The sequence below is a fragment of the Sphaeramia orbicularis genome, chromosome 12 (genome assembly GCF_902148855.1).
Source record: "Sphaeramia orbicularis chromosome 12, fSphaOr1.1, whole genome shotgun sequence".
NCBI classification, from domain to species: Eukaryota; Metazoa; Chordata; class Actinopteri; order Kurtiformes; family Apogonidae; genus Sphaeramia; species Sphaeramia orbicularis.
This window is the reverse complement of record NC_043968.1, coordinates 35093157-35111857: the sequence shown is the minus strand read 5'-3', so window position 1 is coordinate 35111857 and position 18701 is coordinate 35093157. Positions and strand designations below refer to the sequence as shown.

Below are 18701 nucleotides of genomic sequence, written 5' to 3'. Positions count from 1 at the left end.
TAAATCAAACACACGGTGCCAGGCACAACAAACCCCGCCCCTCGCACATATTTCGCCCATTATAGGTAAATGGGAAGATTTTAAAAAATGTATAAAAAAATTGGACATTGACATACTTTTCCCAAAATATAATGAAATCCATTCTGGGTGACTTGCAATCTATAAAGTCAGTTTGGTATGAATTCAACCAATAAATTTTGCTGCGATAGACATATGAAATGTTGCCCATTCCCAAAATGTAATGAGATGTATTCTGGGTCACTGGCAATGTATAAACCCAGTTTGGTATGAATTCAATCAATGGTTTTGCTGCTAGAATGTTAAACAAAAAGAAACAAACTAACCAAACCGAAAACAATACCCCTTGCCTCCCCTTTGGGGGGCAGAGTAATAACGTATATGTGTGAGTGTGCTTGCAACATACTGGAATTATTCTGAATGGTGGTTATAATCGAACAGGGTGAGGGTCTGTTACCTCTGACTGTCTAGCTTATATTTACTATGGGACAGAAAACAGTGTCACGTGTCAGTTTGCATTTAGAAGGACTGTGCAGTGTTACCTTACTAAAAGTCTGGCAGAGTAACAGCATGTAACGTAGTTATAAGCAGTTTGGGGGACAGTTTAATAGTTTTTGAGGTGTAGTAAAGATATTTTATGCAACTACTGTGATTTAATATATTGTCAAGTACCAACTGTAATGCACAGGCTTCAGTTAACTGACTTTCACAAGTACATTAAATATTTATACCTGAAAGTTAAATTATAATGATTAACACACAGCATATAGCTCTGTGTAAATGGAGTGTTTAGACACAGTTTTTGCAAGTGAAATGTTAAATTGCTGCTGTAAGTGTTGCTTTTAGGAAGTTGTGTTTTTCTAAACTTTGTCATGTTTTATGTTTGACAACTTGTGTTTAACACCAGCACACAGAGGCTAACTGTCTGGACTGCAGACTGTTACATAAGACTTCAACACAGGAGCTTTCTTTGGAGGCTGACAGCTGCTCCGTTAAGAGTATGTGTTTGAGTGTACGAGGGCATCTGCAGGAGTGCCCGATGATGACTGGCATTCTGTTTCACCATTGTTTTTCTTAATGAGGGCACATGCTGTGTACGTCCCTCAGTGGGTTCGACATATGCAGTGTTTAGAGGAGGGACTAGGCAGGAAATGAGGAAATACTTATGTTTGGTGCTTTGTAATTATACCTCGACAAACAGGCGCACCCTGTCAAACACACAAATGCCACAGACGTACGACTGACCCAATTCACAAACACACAAACAATTTCGATCGCCATATATTTATTGTGTCCATTTTTGTCTGTCATGAGCTGAAACACAACACTGAAAGCGCTATTTTTCTTCAGCTTGTAGGAAAAGAATAGTCTTGAATCTAGACACAGATTAACTGAACAACACCCACTGTGGGACACTTAACTACAACAGAGAATGACTTAAAGCTGGTGCAGAAAAGGCCCATGCAGCAGAATACAGAGTTATATTTGTCCATCTATAGGCTCAACACATAAAATGTATCTAAAATAATACGCTAAAAGAGACTGTCAGGCACACGGTTTATCCATTTGTCCAAAAAATATATTTTACACTAACTCCAAATCAAAGCAAGCTGTAAACTGTCCAAACTAACTCTTAGATGCTTCTGATTTTAAAGTAAAACATCTAACAGAATATAGGTAGGGAAAAAATATATATTATATACACTCAGGTGTCCTTCAGTCATCAGGTCACATGATGCCATTAGATCTTCTGTTTTCTCCAACAATTGAGTTGATGGCGATGGTGGCTGATCGTGTGTCACTCTTTGCTTTAGTGGCAGATGGTTTGTTTGCTTGGTTAGTTCTTGGTATGCAGCAGCAGATTTACTGGCTTACAGCACTTACGAATGGTATGACACCCATATTCCACTTCTCAGGACATAGATTCATTTTTATCAACATGTACCACTGCAGTGTAAAAGTCTCTTATCATATACTTCTGTCCAAAATTGAGGCTTTGTGTATAAAAACAGCCATCAGTTATGTTTGTCTGGCTTCAAGCTAATGCCTCCAAATAAGAAGTTGTGACATCCTCCCAAGTCTTACCTAAGACAAATACCATTTTAATGTCTGTAGATAAATATGGATCCACAACCAGCAGCTGGTTGGCTTATCTATGGCATAAACACTGGAAACAGAGGAAAAGCTGGCCTGTCCATCTACCAGCACCTCTAAAGCTAAAAATTAACTCAATAACTGTTTGCTCATTAAACAAACTAAATGTAAAGGTTGGAAGGTGAGCAGCTGTTTCTATGGAGTCTGTACTGGGGTCTAGTTTGACATTTTTACACTTAATGATTGGTCAGAGTTGCTAGCAGCAGTGTCGTGTTATGCTAAAATAACTAGCTATCATAGATCCTAAGGCTGTAAGAAAATACAAACAGACTTGACCAACTAAATGTTATGTTTTGTGGTAATGTATTGACAGACAGTAGTTCAGTGTGTGTTGTGTTTAAATCCTCGACTGGTAGATAACAGTACTGAGGTCCACTAGCAGATTTGCTAAACTTTTGTCTCAACACAGGTTTTATGTTTTTCTAAAAAAAAAATTTTACACTTAAAAAAATTTTTTTTTAAATTACAATACATTCAATTCTAAGTGCTGTATGCCTGTATCATGTTGCCAGACTCTTGAAAATAAACAAAATTTGTAGATTCATATTTATCATACAGACATGATTGGTTTCCACATGGAAAAAAATGAAATCATTTCTTAAAATATTAACATCTTGATTTCATATTACACTATTATATTCACTCAGGGCTTTAAATGCACAGAACCTTCTTTTTACATTCAATTAATCTAAGAAGCTGATGTGCTATATATCACTGTTATCACTGCAATGACACCACTGGGAAAGTCAAGAAAATAGAAATTGTGTGTGCTCTGAATGCAGTGATAATCTGGTGGGTGATAAGTTCTGCACAACAGTGGAGAGTTTTAAGTTATGATATACTATATTTCAATAGAAAAACATTAAATGATTTGAGAAGTGAGAATGCACCCATCTATTGGCCAAACATTGTTATCAACAAACACTGATTTTTCAACTGTCACATTGGTATATGAGTAAATGCAATGACATTCACTGATGGTCGTGGCAGATGTTTCTCCTGCACTGTTTCAGCAGTGTTGGTACAGTGTTTGTGTACTACAGTCTATGCAGTGTGAAAAGTGTGCACATTAAATAGTTCTAATGTCTCATTCACTGATGGAAACTGAGTTTTACTTGCTAGCAGTTAGTGGTAAAAATATGAAAAGTAAGCAAAAGAATACAAGTATATCATCTTCAGCCAAACTGTTCTTTGTCATCTGTGTCAGCCCATAATTTGAGGAACAGTGCATCCCTATAGAGGTGTGATATGGTGGAGAAGCACATGTAAGCCATAAAATGGTAAACCAAGCATGCAATACCAACTATTTTTCAATTTGATTTAATGTGTACAAACCATTAAGTCTTATTGGGCGACCAGTCTGTTGTCATACTGGTGTTTACCCCTCCCCTTCCCGCCCTTCATCTCCACCACAGAACTGTCCTGATGACAGCGTGGAGTCGGTTAGCTTGCGAAAAGTTTAAACTGATGTGTTCCCATTTAATTACTTTTAAGAGTCCAAAATAATCCATCCACATCCCTCTCTAGTCTTGTGTTAGTTTTGTCCACTCACAGGTTTTTAACTCTTAAATGTGAGTTATTCTGAACTCCACCTGGTGTGACGTGCAGGCGGCGGTCCGTCCACCCTGGCTTCCTGTCTGTCTCGCTGTCAGCTGTTCAGTCATCTTTGCAGTTTGTAGTCTGGTCCAGACAGATTTTTTTTGTTGCGTGCTATTGCACCACTATCATCTTAGCCAACAGACAAAAAAGAAAAGACAGCCGCGTGTCTGACCCCTGACCTCCGACCTCAGCCCCCTGTTTGGTCTCTCCTCCTCAGGCTCCATAAGTGTTCAGGTCAGGGGTTTGGTCTGTGCCAGCATCAGTGGACGCCTGGAGGACTCGATTCCCGTTCAGACCGGTTCCCCCCGATCTCTCTCGCTCGCTCTCTCTCTTTTTTACTCGTTCATTCTCTCTCTTGCGTGATCACTCAGCCCAGGGCCAGACTCCAATCAGCGTCTCCTGGAGGACAGAGCAGGACATTTACTGTAGAAGTGATGAACAGTGAGGAAACAAAGTACTCCTAAGACCAGACTGGTTACAAATACCGGTATTTACAGGTATTTACATAGGTAAATCTTCTATATCCTCCCAAAACCCAGCAATGCATTTTTGTCCTCTGTAGGGGACAAGAGTTTCACAGCTTTACTTCCTGTCAGCATTACCCCCAGTTTCTGAGTGCCTTTTGACAGTGAAGGAAACTACTTACCGACACCTTGACTTTCTTGGCAATTTCTCTGTAGGAAAGACCAACATTTTTGTCTACATGTTGGTCTGTCTCTCTTCTATCGTTAATTGCCTTTTCCTCACCATTTTTATAGTAACACACTACTTTCTGCAGTACAGTACTGTTCAAGTAATGCTCACAATGGTATGGTACCAAAGTGTGTTCCAACACTACTTTTACGCAGACAGAGGGGGTTGGAAGGAATTCAGAATCGTTGGGACACCTGTAGGAATTGGTAGCACCAACTTTTGAGGCTTGATCAACCTCCATTGCTGCAGAACTGCTTTAAGTTGTTAACCCATTTCTTGTTCGCGTTTTTGTATAATTCTGAAATGTACATTATTTTTCAGTTTTGTTTAACCTTACCTTTTTTTTTTTTTTTACCTCTGGCAGTTCACCGCTTACAAATTGGGGTGTTCTAAAATTTTTGACCGGTAGAGAGTGTGTGTGTGTGTGTGTGTGTGTGTGTGTGTGTGTGTGTGTGTGTGTGTATATATATGAGAAAAAACGTTGCATTTTGCTGTTTCCAATCAAGGCAATTATTTAATGTAAACAAAAAAAAAAAAAAAAAGCCAAACCTTTTAGTTTCCTGGGTCTCAGGAGGAGGTTTTAAAAACCCGTGTTTACTTTTTTCTTTTTTTTACCAACAGAAAAACATGTTCACTATCAGCTACTGTTTGTATTAAAACATGACTGACTTTAGGTCAAGTGTAAAGTGTGTTTAACTCACTATTAAATATGCTGCTCTTGTTCACTTCACACATAAGGAAATATGCTTACAGTGACACCAATTAATGTCACTATTATTCAACACATGAGGATACTCTGGTTTAACAGGTGTCATGTACACAGCATATGCCCCAGTTAGATATTCTGATGTAACCACTTCCTTTTACACATGAAGGATATGCTGATAATATTCCAGTTAAGGTTTATCGCCACCTAGATACCTTGATCCTTTGTGATAGAGATGGATGATGATCTTTCTGCTTGGAAGGAGAAGTCCACCAACTTTTAAGAAACACTTGGATGTCAGCAGGTTTTTGAATATGTGCAAATATTGCAACATCAACCATTTCAAGAAGGTGGATGAAAGACTGAAAAGGGCAGGCTACGTTCACATGGTGGAACAAATCTGCTGATGGGGAATTTGAAAATAATCCTGGTTTTAAGTAAAGAGGTAAAAAAATAGAGAAAAGCCAGGACGTTTTTCTTGTCCTGAGCAAATGGGCATGCTTTATTGTTACACCCTGCTAAAATGGATTAATTACAGGAAATTACAGGAGCAAAAAAACAAACACGATGTGCTGCTGATGTTGAAGAAAACACTTCAGGTAATCTTTACTCTTGAATGTTTTCAGGGAAACTAAATAGTATTACTTCAGTTAGATCCATAAACACAGACTCCTCTACTAACTTTTCCTGTGGTTTCATATCTGGTGATAATGCCCAATTAAAGTCCCTCGAGGTTGGGAAGGCGGCTGCAGCTGTTCTATCCTACTCCATGACATATATTTGATTTCTCTCCTGCTTGACTTTCCCATCTCGTTTCTCGTGCCTGTCTCGTCTGTCTCTGCCTTTCCACTGCTCTAAAAAATACTAGTGAGTCAGTACAGTGTAAAATAATGAACCCTCATCAACACATTTTTGTGTGGTTTGCATGTTGGCTTGTTGTCGATTGGGGCTGGGGTCTCACCTTCCTCCTGTTTTGAAGATGAGGTCGGCATTGGGGGCGCCTTTCGGGTGCTGGTAGCGAGGTCGGCGCTCCCGGTTGGTGTTGGCTGGGGCTGGACGCTGAGCCAGAGACTGCATCATCTCTGCACAACAAACGTACAAAAATGGTTTAAATAAACAAGATGTGCGACTAAAAAAGGAGCAGAAACAGTGATGTAAGAGAGCTGTGTGACCTGCTTTGTTTTTTGTTTTTTTTCTTATCAGCATGAAGAGCAGTACACGCATAACCACTACACAATACAACTGGATTTTGTGACACAGGTCACATGCTTTTAGGGTTTTTTCCCCCTCCACCTGGCCTGTTGGTGAACTTTCTTATCAAAGTTTGAGCAGGACCAGTCGTAATGCGTCCATATGAACAGTTTTTTAATTATTCTCCTTGTTCATACTGGACATCAATAAGGTAGGCTCCTTCATGATTAAGGATAAAATGTAGTCCATGCAAACACCTTTTCCACTGTTTTACACATCTAAAACTAAATAAAAGAACTCTGGGGCTAAATAACATGAATATGTAAGACCTTTATTTTTCTACAGAAGAGGATTAGGGCCATATATATATTCTTTAATTATTATTCCGAGATTAAAGTCAGAATTCTGAGAAAAAAGTCAGAACTTTTAGATTAAAGACAGAATTCTGACTTTTATCAGAATTTACAATTTCTTTTTTCTGACATTTACGGAGAACATCACTTTCGCTTTATGGCATGCAGGACGAGTGGCATTTTGCACTCTTGATTCCTGTATCTGCGCTCTCTTTATTAAAGAATCCTATAGAAATCCATACTAAATCCATCATTATGTCAGCCTGCTGTACTCCTCCTGCATGCCATAAAGCGAAAGTAAGACTTCCTGAATGTCACAAAAAAATTAATTCAGAATTCTGACTTTTTCTCAGAATTCTGACTTTTTTCACGTAATAATAAAAAATATATAATATATTGGACCCCCCCCCCCCCCCCCCAGTGGCCCTAATCCTCTTCCGTACTTTTCTACCCAGACAGAAGCCTCTTATTAACTTAATTTCAGGATATTTTTTCACATATTGGGGATTTCTAATTTTCACCAATACTGAGAACGCCTTATACCTAAACAGACAAGTCTAACCACCATGATGCTGACATCAAAATTTAAGTATTCTGATAATTGAAATAATTTATGCATAACTTGTTCAGTATTTTGTTTTCTTCAGATGATGAAATAATCAAATTGTGATCTTGAGATGTATATTAAAAAGTAATTGCCAAGTATAACAGTTTTTCACATCTGAAATTAAGGTTGGTGAGGGAGAATTTTAAGCACAATGAAACATTTACACAATAATGCACATTTATACAAATGGCTTTCACAAGAAGGCTGTCACAGACTGAGATTATTTAACACATAACCTAATGGAATTTTGGACAATTCTGTGTGACAATTATGTATCCATTTGTCTTAGTACATCCAAAGCTCTGACAGTCAATCTTAAAGCTGATTTAATACATACAAAACAACAATTAGCTGTTTAGAGGGGTTACAGCACCCAAAAAAAAAAAAAAAATTGAGTTACTCATTTTTCAAGAAACCTGAATGAATGACAACATTTTGCAGTGTTTTATGATATCTTTGGTTTTGATTGTTTTGCTGTTGAATAAAAAAAGGCTTTTTGTACACATCACCTTCAATGTTTGAAGACAATGTTCAATGTCAAAGCTTCACATTTAGTTTGTTTAAAGTGAAAATAAAGACTTGAACTCTTGAACACACCCTGGTAGTCCTCCTGCTCCTGTCTCTCATTGATGTCCAAGGTGAGTTTCTTCATCCTCATGCGTTCCTCCTGCTCAGCCTGTTGCTGGTTGAAGTGATTTGCCGCCAGGTGAGATGACAGGGGCACGTTCAGGATCTTATACTGTCAACCAGAAACACAGAGCGGCATCATGTACACAGGATGAACAATCAGCGACACATGAACAAACCGTCCACCAACTTTAGTTTCAAAAGTGGACCCTCACTCTGAAATGTGGCACTTGTGGTGTTTTCTTGCTGTCTTTGAGCATGCCCATTGGCAACAGAGCTCCCTTGAGGTTCACAGGGTGGTAAATGGAAAAAGGTATCACTCAAATGGAAAATGATGAACTGATGAATGTTTGGTTTTAAATAAATAAATAATTTTTTTTTTTTTTTTTCCATGCTTTCCACTTAGGTCCTGAAAACCAAAATGATGACTGACAGAGACAAACATGTTGATATTTCGGGGCATAATAATATAATAATAAAGGTGCAGCCCATGATATTTTGAATTAACATTGAAATTACATAAAAACCCGCCTTTAAGAGAACAACCCTGTCTTTATTCAGTGTTGCAGTTACCTAGTGGGGCAGAGTATGTTTACAGTGGGAGCAGAGACCTACAAAGATATTCAGTGTTCCCTCCAAGTTCTCACATGAAAAGTTTTTTTTTTTCTTTTTGCTTCTGTGCGTTTGGCAGCTGTCCTTTACACAGAGAGAAGCCGAGTGGACTGAACGCTGCATTAAACCTCAGAGCAACGGCAGAAACTGGACACACCCTACAGTACAAGAACCAGTCTCTGCCTTCAAACCACACATTCCACCACTGCCATATGCCTAAACACACACAGACACACACTCAGACACATGCACACACATGTATTTCACCATCTGCTTAGGGGACATTATATTGACTAACATTCATTTCATGGAGACTTGGCCTGACCACATATTTCTTAACCCTAATCCAATCCTTAGAACAACTTTTAACCCTCAAAAATGATTTACGTTATGGGATGTGAATTTTATCACCATAAGAAAGCTGAAATCCCACAATGTGTGAAAAGCTTTATGTCCCCATAATGTCAGAAAAACATGTTCAACACAGAGTCAACAGTACGGCTGGTTCAGTTGGACTGAGTTGAGTGTGAGAGAATATCATTCAAAACATCTCTCTTTCTCAAGTTTCTGATGGTGCATCACTGCTTTGCTCAGGTATGTTCTTAGGTTTGTGCTCACATGTTCAGCCACCTTCAAACAGATATTTAATAAACCAAAGTTCTGCTGCTTCACATGTTGTTCTCAACTTCTGTGATGTAAGGGTGACATTTTAGGGTGATCAAGTCTAAGGTTGATACCAGACTGGATCAGCCGGAGAGACAGTCTGCGGTGGTTGGTTGTTAGGGCTGTAATACAATGTTGCTGAGAGCTATTTTTGGGTCCACCGATGTGGTCACACATATATGATTATCACACAAGAATCAAATGTCAAACATCAGTTTCTTGCCCACTACAGATACACTTTCAGATAAAGATTTTTTACAATTTAGGTCACAACATTTGATGGTTTCACCTACCAACTATAACTTAAATTAAAATTTTGACATTAAACAACATGAAGAGCTTATGAAATGTAGCAATTTCAACATAGTAGCAGCTCATGAACCACTCACAAATCTTTGATATCTGGGCTAAAAGACCAACACCATGAATAACACTGCCCAGGGACAACATCATCAGCTGTATCAGCCATAGATTATTTAACCTAAAGCTGTCAAAGTATATGAAGGACCACTTGACTTAGGCCCTGTCCATACAAAGACGGTTTTGGTTGTATCCGTAAAAGTTTTGTATTGGATAGGCCTTTTGTCCACATGAAACCGGCATTTTCAGTCACTGAAACTACAACTTTTTGAAACCTGGTCCCAGAGTGGATACATTTGAGAATGCTGGTTTCGCGTCTTTGTCTGTACGACCAAACCGTAACTTTTCTAAAACGATGATACCATAGCTCCACCTCTCTAACCTGTCACTCTGGAAGCAAAACACCACTTCACAACAACAACAACAACAACAACAACAACAACAACGACAACGGCGGACTACAGAGTAGTGCTCATGTTACAACAGCTATTGAGATGATTGGAAATATTGAATCAAAATCTTCGGCTACTCTTTCATTAAAATGAGCAACAAACAACCATAGCTAACAATATTCTATACGTGTTCTTGGATCTACCGCGGAGAAGGGTAACCAGAAGGAAATATTGGATCAGACTTGGTAGAACCAAGCCAGCTTTATGCGCATGCTCCACAGCTTCTCCGTTTTTTTGCAAGAGCATTACAACACCACATACAGGCCTGGCATTTGTATTACATCATTTTCAGTGGTTTCGCATGAACGCAGATATTTCCTGAAAGGACTCTGTGTTTACAGAGCACTTTTTTGAAAATGACAAAGAAAAAGATCGGTTAAGAAAAGATGTGGACAGGGCCTTAATGTCTGTGATTCAAAGTTGATTTGATGAAAGAAATGTCAGTTTTACTGGAGCAGTCCCAGTTCAGATACTACTACACTCATAAGCCTTGTCTGTTTATATTATATGCATAACACAGTGAGTTATACATATGCACATTATCTTTACAATTACTATTCAAATGGGATAAAAACAGCTAGGAAAAAATCTGCCCAGTGGTCAAAATGAATGTATTTATAATAGTAATTTGGGCTGCAGTCATGCATCGGTACCTGCTGCTTGTTGCCTTTGCGTGTCAGCATGACAAACTGCATGGTGTCAGAGATGTCGGCCTCTGTATCTCCAATACATGTCTGTCCAGAGCCTCCCTTCTTCAGCTGACTCTTGAGCTGCAGTGGAATGGCCACATCCAGCTGGTGAACCTTCACTGCTTCTCCACTACGCTGCTGCAGAGACAAAACACAGGGAGATAATGTTAGTAACACACTGTTCGACTCTAATTTCAGTGCAGATTGAGAGAATAAAGAGCACTGAAGATCGTATAACTATTTGGTACATTCACATTTTCATAGATAAAATGAAGAACAATAGATGAGAAGCATTATGAGCATACCTGCAGGTTCTCCAGCATCATCTTATCCAGAGCCTGTATAAAGTCCTCATCTTCAGCACAGGCCACATGCTTTAGTCCACCACCACGGATCGTCACCTCCTACACATACAGAGGGTTAACATGACCAGTATGATAACATTCATCACTTCAGTATGACTTGTGAGAAGTCCATAGTCATTGCTTTATATTGTTAGCCTCATAGCATAATTGCCTAAGTACACTGAACAACAATATAAACGCACCACTGTTGTTTTTGTTCCCATTTTTCATGAGCTGAACTCAATGATCTAAGACTTTATTTATGTACACAAAAGGCCTATTTCTCGCAAATATTGTTCACAAATCTGTCAAAATCTGTTTTGATGAGCACTTCTCTTTTACTGAGATAATCCATCAACCTCACAGGTTTGGCATATCAAGATGCTGATTAGACAGCATGATTCTTGCACAGGTGTGCTTTAAGCTGGCCACAATAAAAAAGACACTCTAAAATGTGCAGTCTTCCTGTATTGGGGGGGTCTGGGGGGGTCAGAAAACCAGTCAGCATCTGGTGTGACCACCATTTGCCTCACTCAGTGCAACACATCTCCTTCACATAGAGTTGATCAGGTTGATCGTGGCCTGTGGAATGTTGGTCCACTCCTCTTCAATGGCTGTGTGAAGTTGCTGGATATTGGCATGAACTGGAACACACTATTGTATACACCGATCCAGAGCATCCCAAACATGCTCAATGGATGACATGTCTGGTGAGTATGCTGGCCATCCAAGAACTGGGATGTTTTCAGCTTCCAGGAATGGTGTCCAGATCCTTAAACATGAGGCCGTGCATTATCATGCTGCAACATGAGGTGATGGTCGTGGATGAATGGTACAATAATGGGCCTCAGGATCTGGTCACGGTATCTCTGTGCATTCAAAATGCCATCAATAAAATGCACCTGTTTTCGTTGTCCATAACATATGCCTGCCCATACCATAACCCCACCACCACCACGGGCCTCTAGATTCACAACGCTGACATCAGCAAACTGCTCACCCACACGACACCATACACACTGTCTGCCATCTGCTCTGTACAGTGGAAACCGGGATTCATCTGTGAAGAGAACACCTCTCCAAAGTACTAGACACCATCGAATGTGAGCATTTTTCCACTCAAGTCAGTTATGACAACAAACTGCAGTTGGGTCAAGACCTCAGTGAGAACAACAAGCATGCAGAGGAGCTTCCCTGAGATGGTTTCTGACAGTTTGTACAGAAATTCTGTAGTTATCCAAACTGATTGTTGCAGCAGCTGTCCGGGTGGCTGGTCTCTGACGATCTTGGAGGTGAAGATGGTGGATGTGGAGGTCCTGGGCTGGTGTGGTTATACGTGATCTGTGGTTGTGAGGCCGGTTGGATGTACTGCCAAATTCTCTGAAACGCCTTTGGAGATGGCTTATGGTAGAGAAATGAACATTCAATTGACAGGGAACAGCTCTGATGGACATTTCAGCATGCCCATTGCGCGCTCCCCCAAAATTTGTGACTTCTGTGGCATTGTGCTGTGTGATAAAACTGCACATTTTAAAGTGGCCTTTTATTGTGGCCAGCCTAAGGCACACCTGTGCAATAATCATGCTGTCTAATCAGCATCTTAATATGCCACACCTGTGAGGTGGATGGATTCTCTCAGCAAAGGAGATATGCTTACTAGCACAGATTTAGACAAATTTGTCAACAATATTTGAGAGAAATAGGCCTTTTGTGTACATAGTAAAAGTCTTTGAGTGCAGCTCATAAAAAATGGGAGCAAAAACAAAAGTGGTGTGTTTGTATTTTTCTTCAGTGTAATATTTTTGGCCAAATTGTGATATCTGCATAACTTTACTCTCCTTACACTGCCGATTAATTTTTCTTTATCGGCTGTGACCTGAAAAAAATCTGACTATGCTATGAGAACGAAAATATTAAGAAACTTGTCACTTTCTTGAATTGTATTTAATAAAACTCAAGAAATGTGAACATCTAGAAATGAATAAATCTTTCTTCTCAGCCAAGACTCCCTCTAAAACAACTATTAACCAGATTAACAACTTGATCACACTTGATATGGTGGCACTTACATTGTTCTCCTCATCCGTCTCATTTTCCTTGTTGGAATCAGTCAGGTAGTCTGTGTTCTCTTCCTCTTCTTCCTCCCTCTCATCATCATCATTATCAGATCCTTCCTGTAGGAAAAAAATATAAACACAAATGTATAGCATCAATAGTAGTAAAATCTGAAAACAATTTGTAAATCCATTGGTAAAAAAAAAAGAAAAATTGAAAGGAAAAACAACTCCACTAAGTTTCTCGACTCATTCACGAAATCAGGCCAGAATAACTTTAAAATGACAAAGGAACTGAAGAGCACTTTGAAACAACACACAGTCAAAGTGATTCAGACTGGGCACAGCAGAGCCTGCAGATGACAGACAAATCTGAATGATGAAGACTGAGATATAAAATTCATTAATTAAAATTAGAAACAAGAGGTGCTACTATTTATAAATAATCTTGGAAAGTATTTTTCCAAACAAAACAGGGTGACGGTTCAAGTCTCAGTTTTCTAATCTTATTGATCATTAGAATAGAAGTGATCTTGACAGGAAGAAGAACCCTAGCAGAATCATAACACATCAAACATAGCTCATGTTCCCTAACTGATTCATTTAACCTGACTAGTTCCTCTTGCAATAAACTGTGTTTAAGAGATGATTAGTAGAAGCAGCAGACTGACAGACTTTAATCTTCACTTCAATCATCAAGAGATCATATGACTGTCAAAGCAGCATAAGCCTGTGTGGGAGTTTATTTAGTCACCTCAGACATGCACATCTGTAAAACCTATAATTAAAAGGCTTCTCCCTTCAGTTGTTCTACAAGACAAGTTTTAGTGTTGAAGTCAAAGGGTCACTGGAATTTTGTCAACATAAACTGACTCACATCCTCTTCCTGCTCGTTCATTTCGCTCTCATTGCCTGACTGCTCCTCAGTCTCAGCACCTCCCTCCTCATCATCATCATCGTCCTCCTCGTCAAGAACTTCACCTTCACTCATGGCACTAGACCGACCGTCCTTCTCCATGGCCAGACCTTTAAAAAAAGGCAGAAAGTAAACACAAAAGATAGAACTGAACCAAGAAATTCAGAAAATTGAGGAACACAAGCAACAATTTCCAGACCTACAGGCCACATCTATCTGCAATTTGTGCCTCCCATATGTAACTTTACATTCAAGTTGCACAAGCACAATTAGAAAGAAAATGGTAATCAACCTTTCACAAACACAGAGGATGTCTGACCATACTTTACCCAAAAAGTACTCCCCTGTCCCCTAGGGTTTCAGCTGTAAGACATTTTCACTGTCTGATAACATTCTATGAAAATACCATGGTATATCGCTATTATTTTATCACATACACTGCAAGGGGCTGACGGCTGCTGTAGAACCATATCTGTGTGCGCTTTATCTAAAATACGTGTGCCAGAAAACACACACATTTTGGTTAACCACTAATTATTATCTGTAACAATGAGTCTGGCAGGAATAGAAACAGAGGGATGTTTGAGCAAACAATGCTTGAGTGAAGCATAAAAACATTTTCTAAATTGCTGTTTGCGTACTACAGTATGTCTCTCTTGAAAATAAAAAAAAAATAAAAACAAAGCTGAACATTTTGGTTTGAGAAATAGGTATTTCTGATGCCAAATGATGAAGCAGTTAAGGAGAAAAGCAGATACCCAGATGGGTTTCCCCATCAAATTGCATTTAATACTTTTGATAAGCCAAATGCACAAGTATGATGTGATGACATTTTTCATACCACAGTGTCGGGAGTGTGAAATGTTTACATGGGGAGAGGAATCTAGAATCAGGATGAGTACTGTCAAACGCCTCTCTGGATTTTGTTAAAGTTTACCTGGTGTTTATTTCCTGAAGCTATCCTTACCTCTATGAATGAAATGTTAGGTAATACACAAGGCACAAACTGGAGTTTTACTGACAAATGCTTCAGTTATGAAAAGAACAAATACTCAACACAGAAAAGCAAAATGGAGGGACTTATTGTTTCATAAGTGTTCTTCAAAGGTACTGAAACAATCTCAGGGCTTATTATGTAACTGTGATGACAGCAGAGTAATGAAGTCAGGCAGGCGGTGCAAAAGTTGCAGATCAGGTCTTGTGTGACTCGGGGGGCTGAGGTATGCATGATCCTGGTTTAAGTATGAAAGGAAAAACAATGGCACTGCTGTTTAGCTTTGGGGCCTCCATCTGCCTCATCAATCACTTTCTCTGCTGTATTCACACACAACCACAGGTATAGCAATGCCATCACGGTGTCCTGTCTGCCATACAGTGTCAGTCTCGCAGAAGGTGGAGCTGATGGTTTACATTTTTCTCTGCACATTCCGAGTCACCACCTTGAAACTGTTCAACAAAACTAGCAGAGTAAGATACACCTGCTACAAAAACATTTCCTTCTTCCTCATCATCGCACTGTCATTTCTTTGTGTCTTTTTTATGCAGTGGTCCTATTTTCATGAAAATGCACATCAGATTCTGACTTTATTACAGATTATAACAATGTAGATTTTAAAACAGTGATTCAGTCAATTTAGTGATCACAGGTGGGACATGTGGGATCCATTCTACTGCCACAGGTGTCTGGTGTCTGTGAACAGATTTTTAATTGTTAGTGCAAAAAGACACTCAGGGGTGTAATGGTGAGGGGGTGCAGTGATTAGTAAATATTTCAGGGTAAGTTTGAAAGATTGAAGGAATTTCAGTACAAAATTCATCAACAGATACCAATTCCAAACTTTTACCGTACTGCGAAATGTATTTATTAAGTTATGAAGCTGTTTTATGCTTGCTTCATGCGCTTTATAACATAAAAACATAATTATCTAACAGGAGTTTCGATGATATTTGGTAAACAAATATATGGGCACTACTGGATGATAGGAACCACAAAGTGTAATGCTACATTTAAAAGATTTGTCAAAGTTATCCCCCTATTGTAATGCATTGAATACTATGACTGTACTTTATTCAAAGATTAAAGTGTTAGTAAATCTTTATCAATTCAATTAGATTTTTTAAATATATGGTCACAAAATATTAGGTGATAAAATATTTGAATGACTAAGTAATTGAAGAGCAAAGAGAAGTAATGATTATTTTAGGAGTCAAATTATTTGATCGATGTGATGACTTTTTTTGATTGAAGATTCTCTTCCACTGATGACGTTCATCAAAATAGGAAACGATTACATTTCTGTTAATCGATGCAGTTAAACATGAGTCATAAAACTACATATAAAACACTGGGTGAGTCTAAATATATATGGGTGAGACACTTTAATAGACTCTTCACGCTCTTTGTACAAAGTTTCATTCATAATTATCATTCCCAACAGCTCTGTATTGACTAGTACCTTCATGTGACTATGTATGTTAGGAATGTGTGTGAGCTAAACCTGTCTGACAGACAGAGCAGACTAAGAGGTGACGCAGCACCTCCTACACATCGGAGAATGCTGTTCAGCCGGGACAGAGAGTACCTGGACCAGAGAGACTGGCTGCCACACGAGCGCACACATCATTCACACATGCAGTAATTATAAGGCTGATACAGACGACTATTAGTTGCACGTTCGGATTGTCACATGTACCTAGTTTGACGAGGACCTCCCTCTCCAGATCAGCGACCTGCTTGGTGGCCTCGTCCAAGGAGCAGCTGAGTCTCATCTTAGGCCTGAGCAGCTCCAGAGTGTCGCTGATCATGTAGTCGATGTCAATGGGGAATGGGTGATCTTTGGTCCAAACATCTATGCTCTTCTTCCACCAGATGTAGCGCTGCATACGTACACACAAACACATGCACCACACAATCAGCCCAGATCATCACATCATAAAGGTTAAACTCAGAGCCACCTTGTGTAGAAAATTAAACTTTTAACAACAGCACCCCCTAGTGGTAGTAACAAGCACTCCCTTAAAGCTCCAATTAACAATTTCCATCTTACTGTATCCGTGTTTGGACTCAAACAAACTCAGTCTTGCATGTGTCTGAGCTGAATTAATATTTTTTCTTGCAAGTGCCAGTGTTGTCCTATTACAGTTATTATTACTATTCTTATTATTATTATTATACATCCCATGCCTTTGCTCTACCTTTACACTTAGGTTTTATTGCAATTATTTGTTTCTGTGAGTGTACAGTAACCTATTGTACTAATTCCTGTACTGTGATTCTACATTTTTTTTCTAAAAAAATTACACTGCAATGCAAAAAAGCCATCTCTTGTTTTCTGAAACCTTTCTATTTTTGTGTCATTTTGAAATCTTTCATGTTTCCTAACAATGTGAACACACCAAGGTTATAATAGTTTTGGGTTTTTCATTATAGTTTAGTTTAATTTAGTTTTGACTTTTTTTTCTCTAATTCAGTTAGTTTTAATTAGTTTTTAGAGCAGGTTTGCTAGTTTTTATTAGTTTTTGTTATTTTCTAAATGCTTAGTTTTAGTTTAATTTTAGTTTCTTTATATCTTTTATCTTTTTCACCGTCGTATTCAAATAAATCACAGACAGGACTCTGCTGCTTTCTCCCAACTTTAGTCTCCATGTTTCCAGGTAGAGTGGGGACCAGAAGACGACTGGAAACCACAAGTGACCTCAAGAGTTGAATATCATTTGGTGCCAGCAGCTAAAATTGCTTGAGGGATTAAATTGATCAATCAGACATTGACAAAGACGAAAACGAAGGGAATTTTATCCAGAATTTTTATACGTTTTAGTTAGTTTTGTAAACACACAATACAGTTTCAGTTAGTTATCGTTTTTTTCCTTTAATTATAGTTTTTATTTATTTCAGTTAACAAAAATGTTTTTACAATTTTAGTTTTCGTCATTTCGTTAGTTTTCGTTAACGATAATAACCTTGGAACACACAAACTGAAGTGGTGCCCATTTCTTCCTGCTTGCGAGAAAAAAAATCTACAGACCAGGTGGCCAGTTGTTTTAGAAAATTAAACAACATAATATTTCTTTTATGAGATATTTCTGAAAATTTTGGTCTGTTTTAGGAAACAGCAGGTATTGAAGCCAAAATGTAAAAGAGAGGCAGAGGAGACTAGAGGATCCTGAGAGGTAAATCACCTGGAAGTAGATGAGGAAACAGTCCAGCTTCCTCTTGCTGGAGCCTCGGTCAAAGTACTGACCACAAGTATCGAGTAACGTGCAAACCAGGCGGATGCGGAACAAGTGCTCTGGGGGGTCCAGTGGGCTGGGGCTGCCGTCCTGATTAACCCCAAACGAGATGAAGGAGAAGAGGGTTCTGAAGATAACTGCCGACTCCACCATGCGGTAGTTATAGAGTTCACCCAGGAACTTAGCACTGCTGATCCTCCGCTGGTTGAACTTTGGCTGATTGACCTGATAATAAACACATGTGGATTTATAATGTGTATTAACTTAATACATCTATTATAGGTTGTTCTGAGTAACAGTATGATCAGAAAAATCAAACCATCCAAAGCTGAAGCACTCAATCTGTACTGTTTAAAACAGACACCAGAAAAATAAACAATGAAGAAGGAGCTAAAACTAAAAACTAGTGCGCTGACCCATAGAGAACGACGGG

At 38.9% G+C, this 18701-nt stretch overlaps 1 protein-coding gene across 2 annotated transcripts in view; it reads right to left on the bottom strand.

Annotated features, from left to right (window-relative positions):
- Window positions 1-1283: 1283 nt before the first annotated feature.
- Window positions 1284-18701, bottom strand: part of upf2 (UPF2 regulator of nonsense mediated mRNA decay) — a 25561-nt gene continuing 8143 nt past the window's right edge. The window contains exons 13-21 of one of the 2 annotated variants that reach the window (XM_030148932.1): window positions 18218-18493; window positions 16732-16915; window positions 14000-14148; window positions 13138-13242; window positions 11030-11128; window positions 10689-10862; window positions 7919-8060; window positions 6132-6252; window positions 1284-4170 (exon numbers count right to left, since the gene is read on the bottom strand). In XM_030148932.1, coding sequence (XP_030004792.1) covers window positions 4161-4170; window positions 6132-6252; window positions 7919-8060; window positions 10689-10862; window positions 11030-11128; window positions 13138-13242; window positions 14000-14148; window positions 16732-16915; window positions 18218-18493 — 1260 coding nt within the window. In that variant the 3' untranslated portion in view covers window positions 1284-4160. The remainder of the gene's footprint in view (window positions 4171-6131; window positions 6253-7918; window positions 8061-10688; window positions 10863-11029; window positions 11129-13137; window positions 13243-13999; window positions 14149-16731; window positions 16916-18217; window positions 18494-18701) is intronic. The other variant, XM_030148934.1, reaches the window with a different exon arrangement.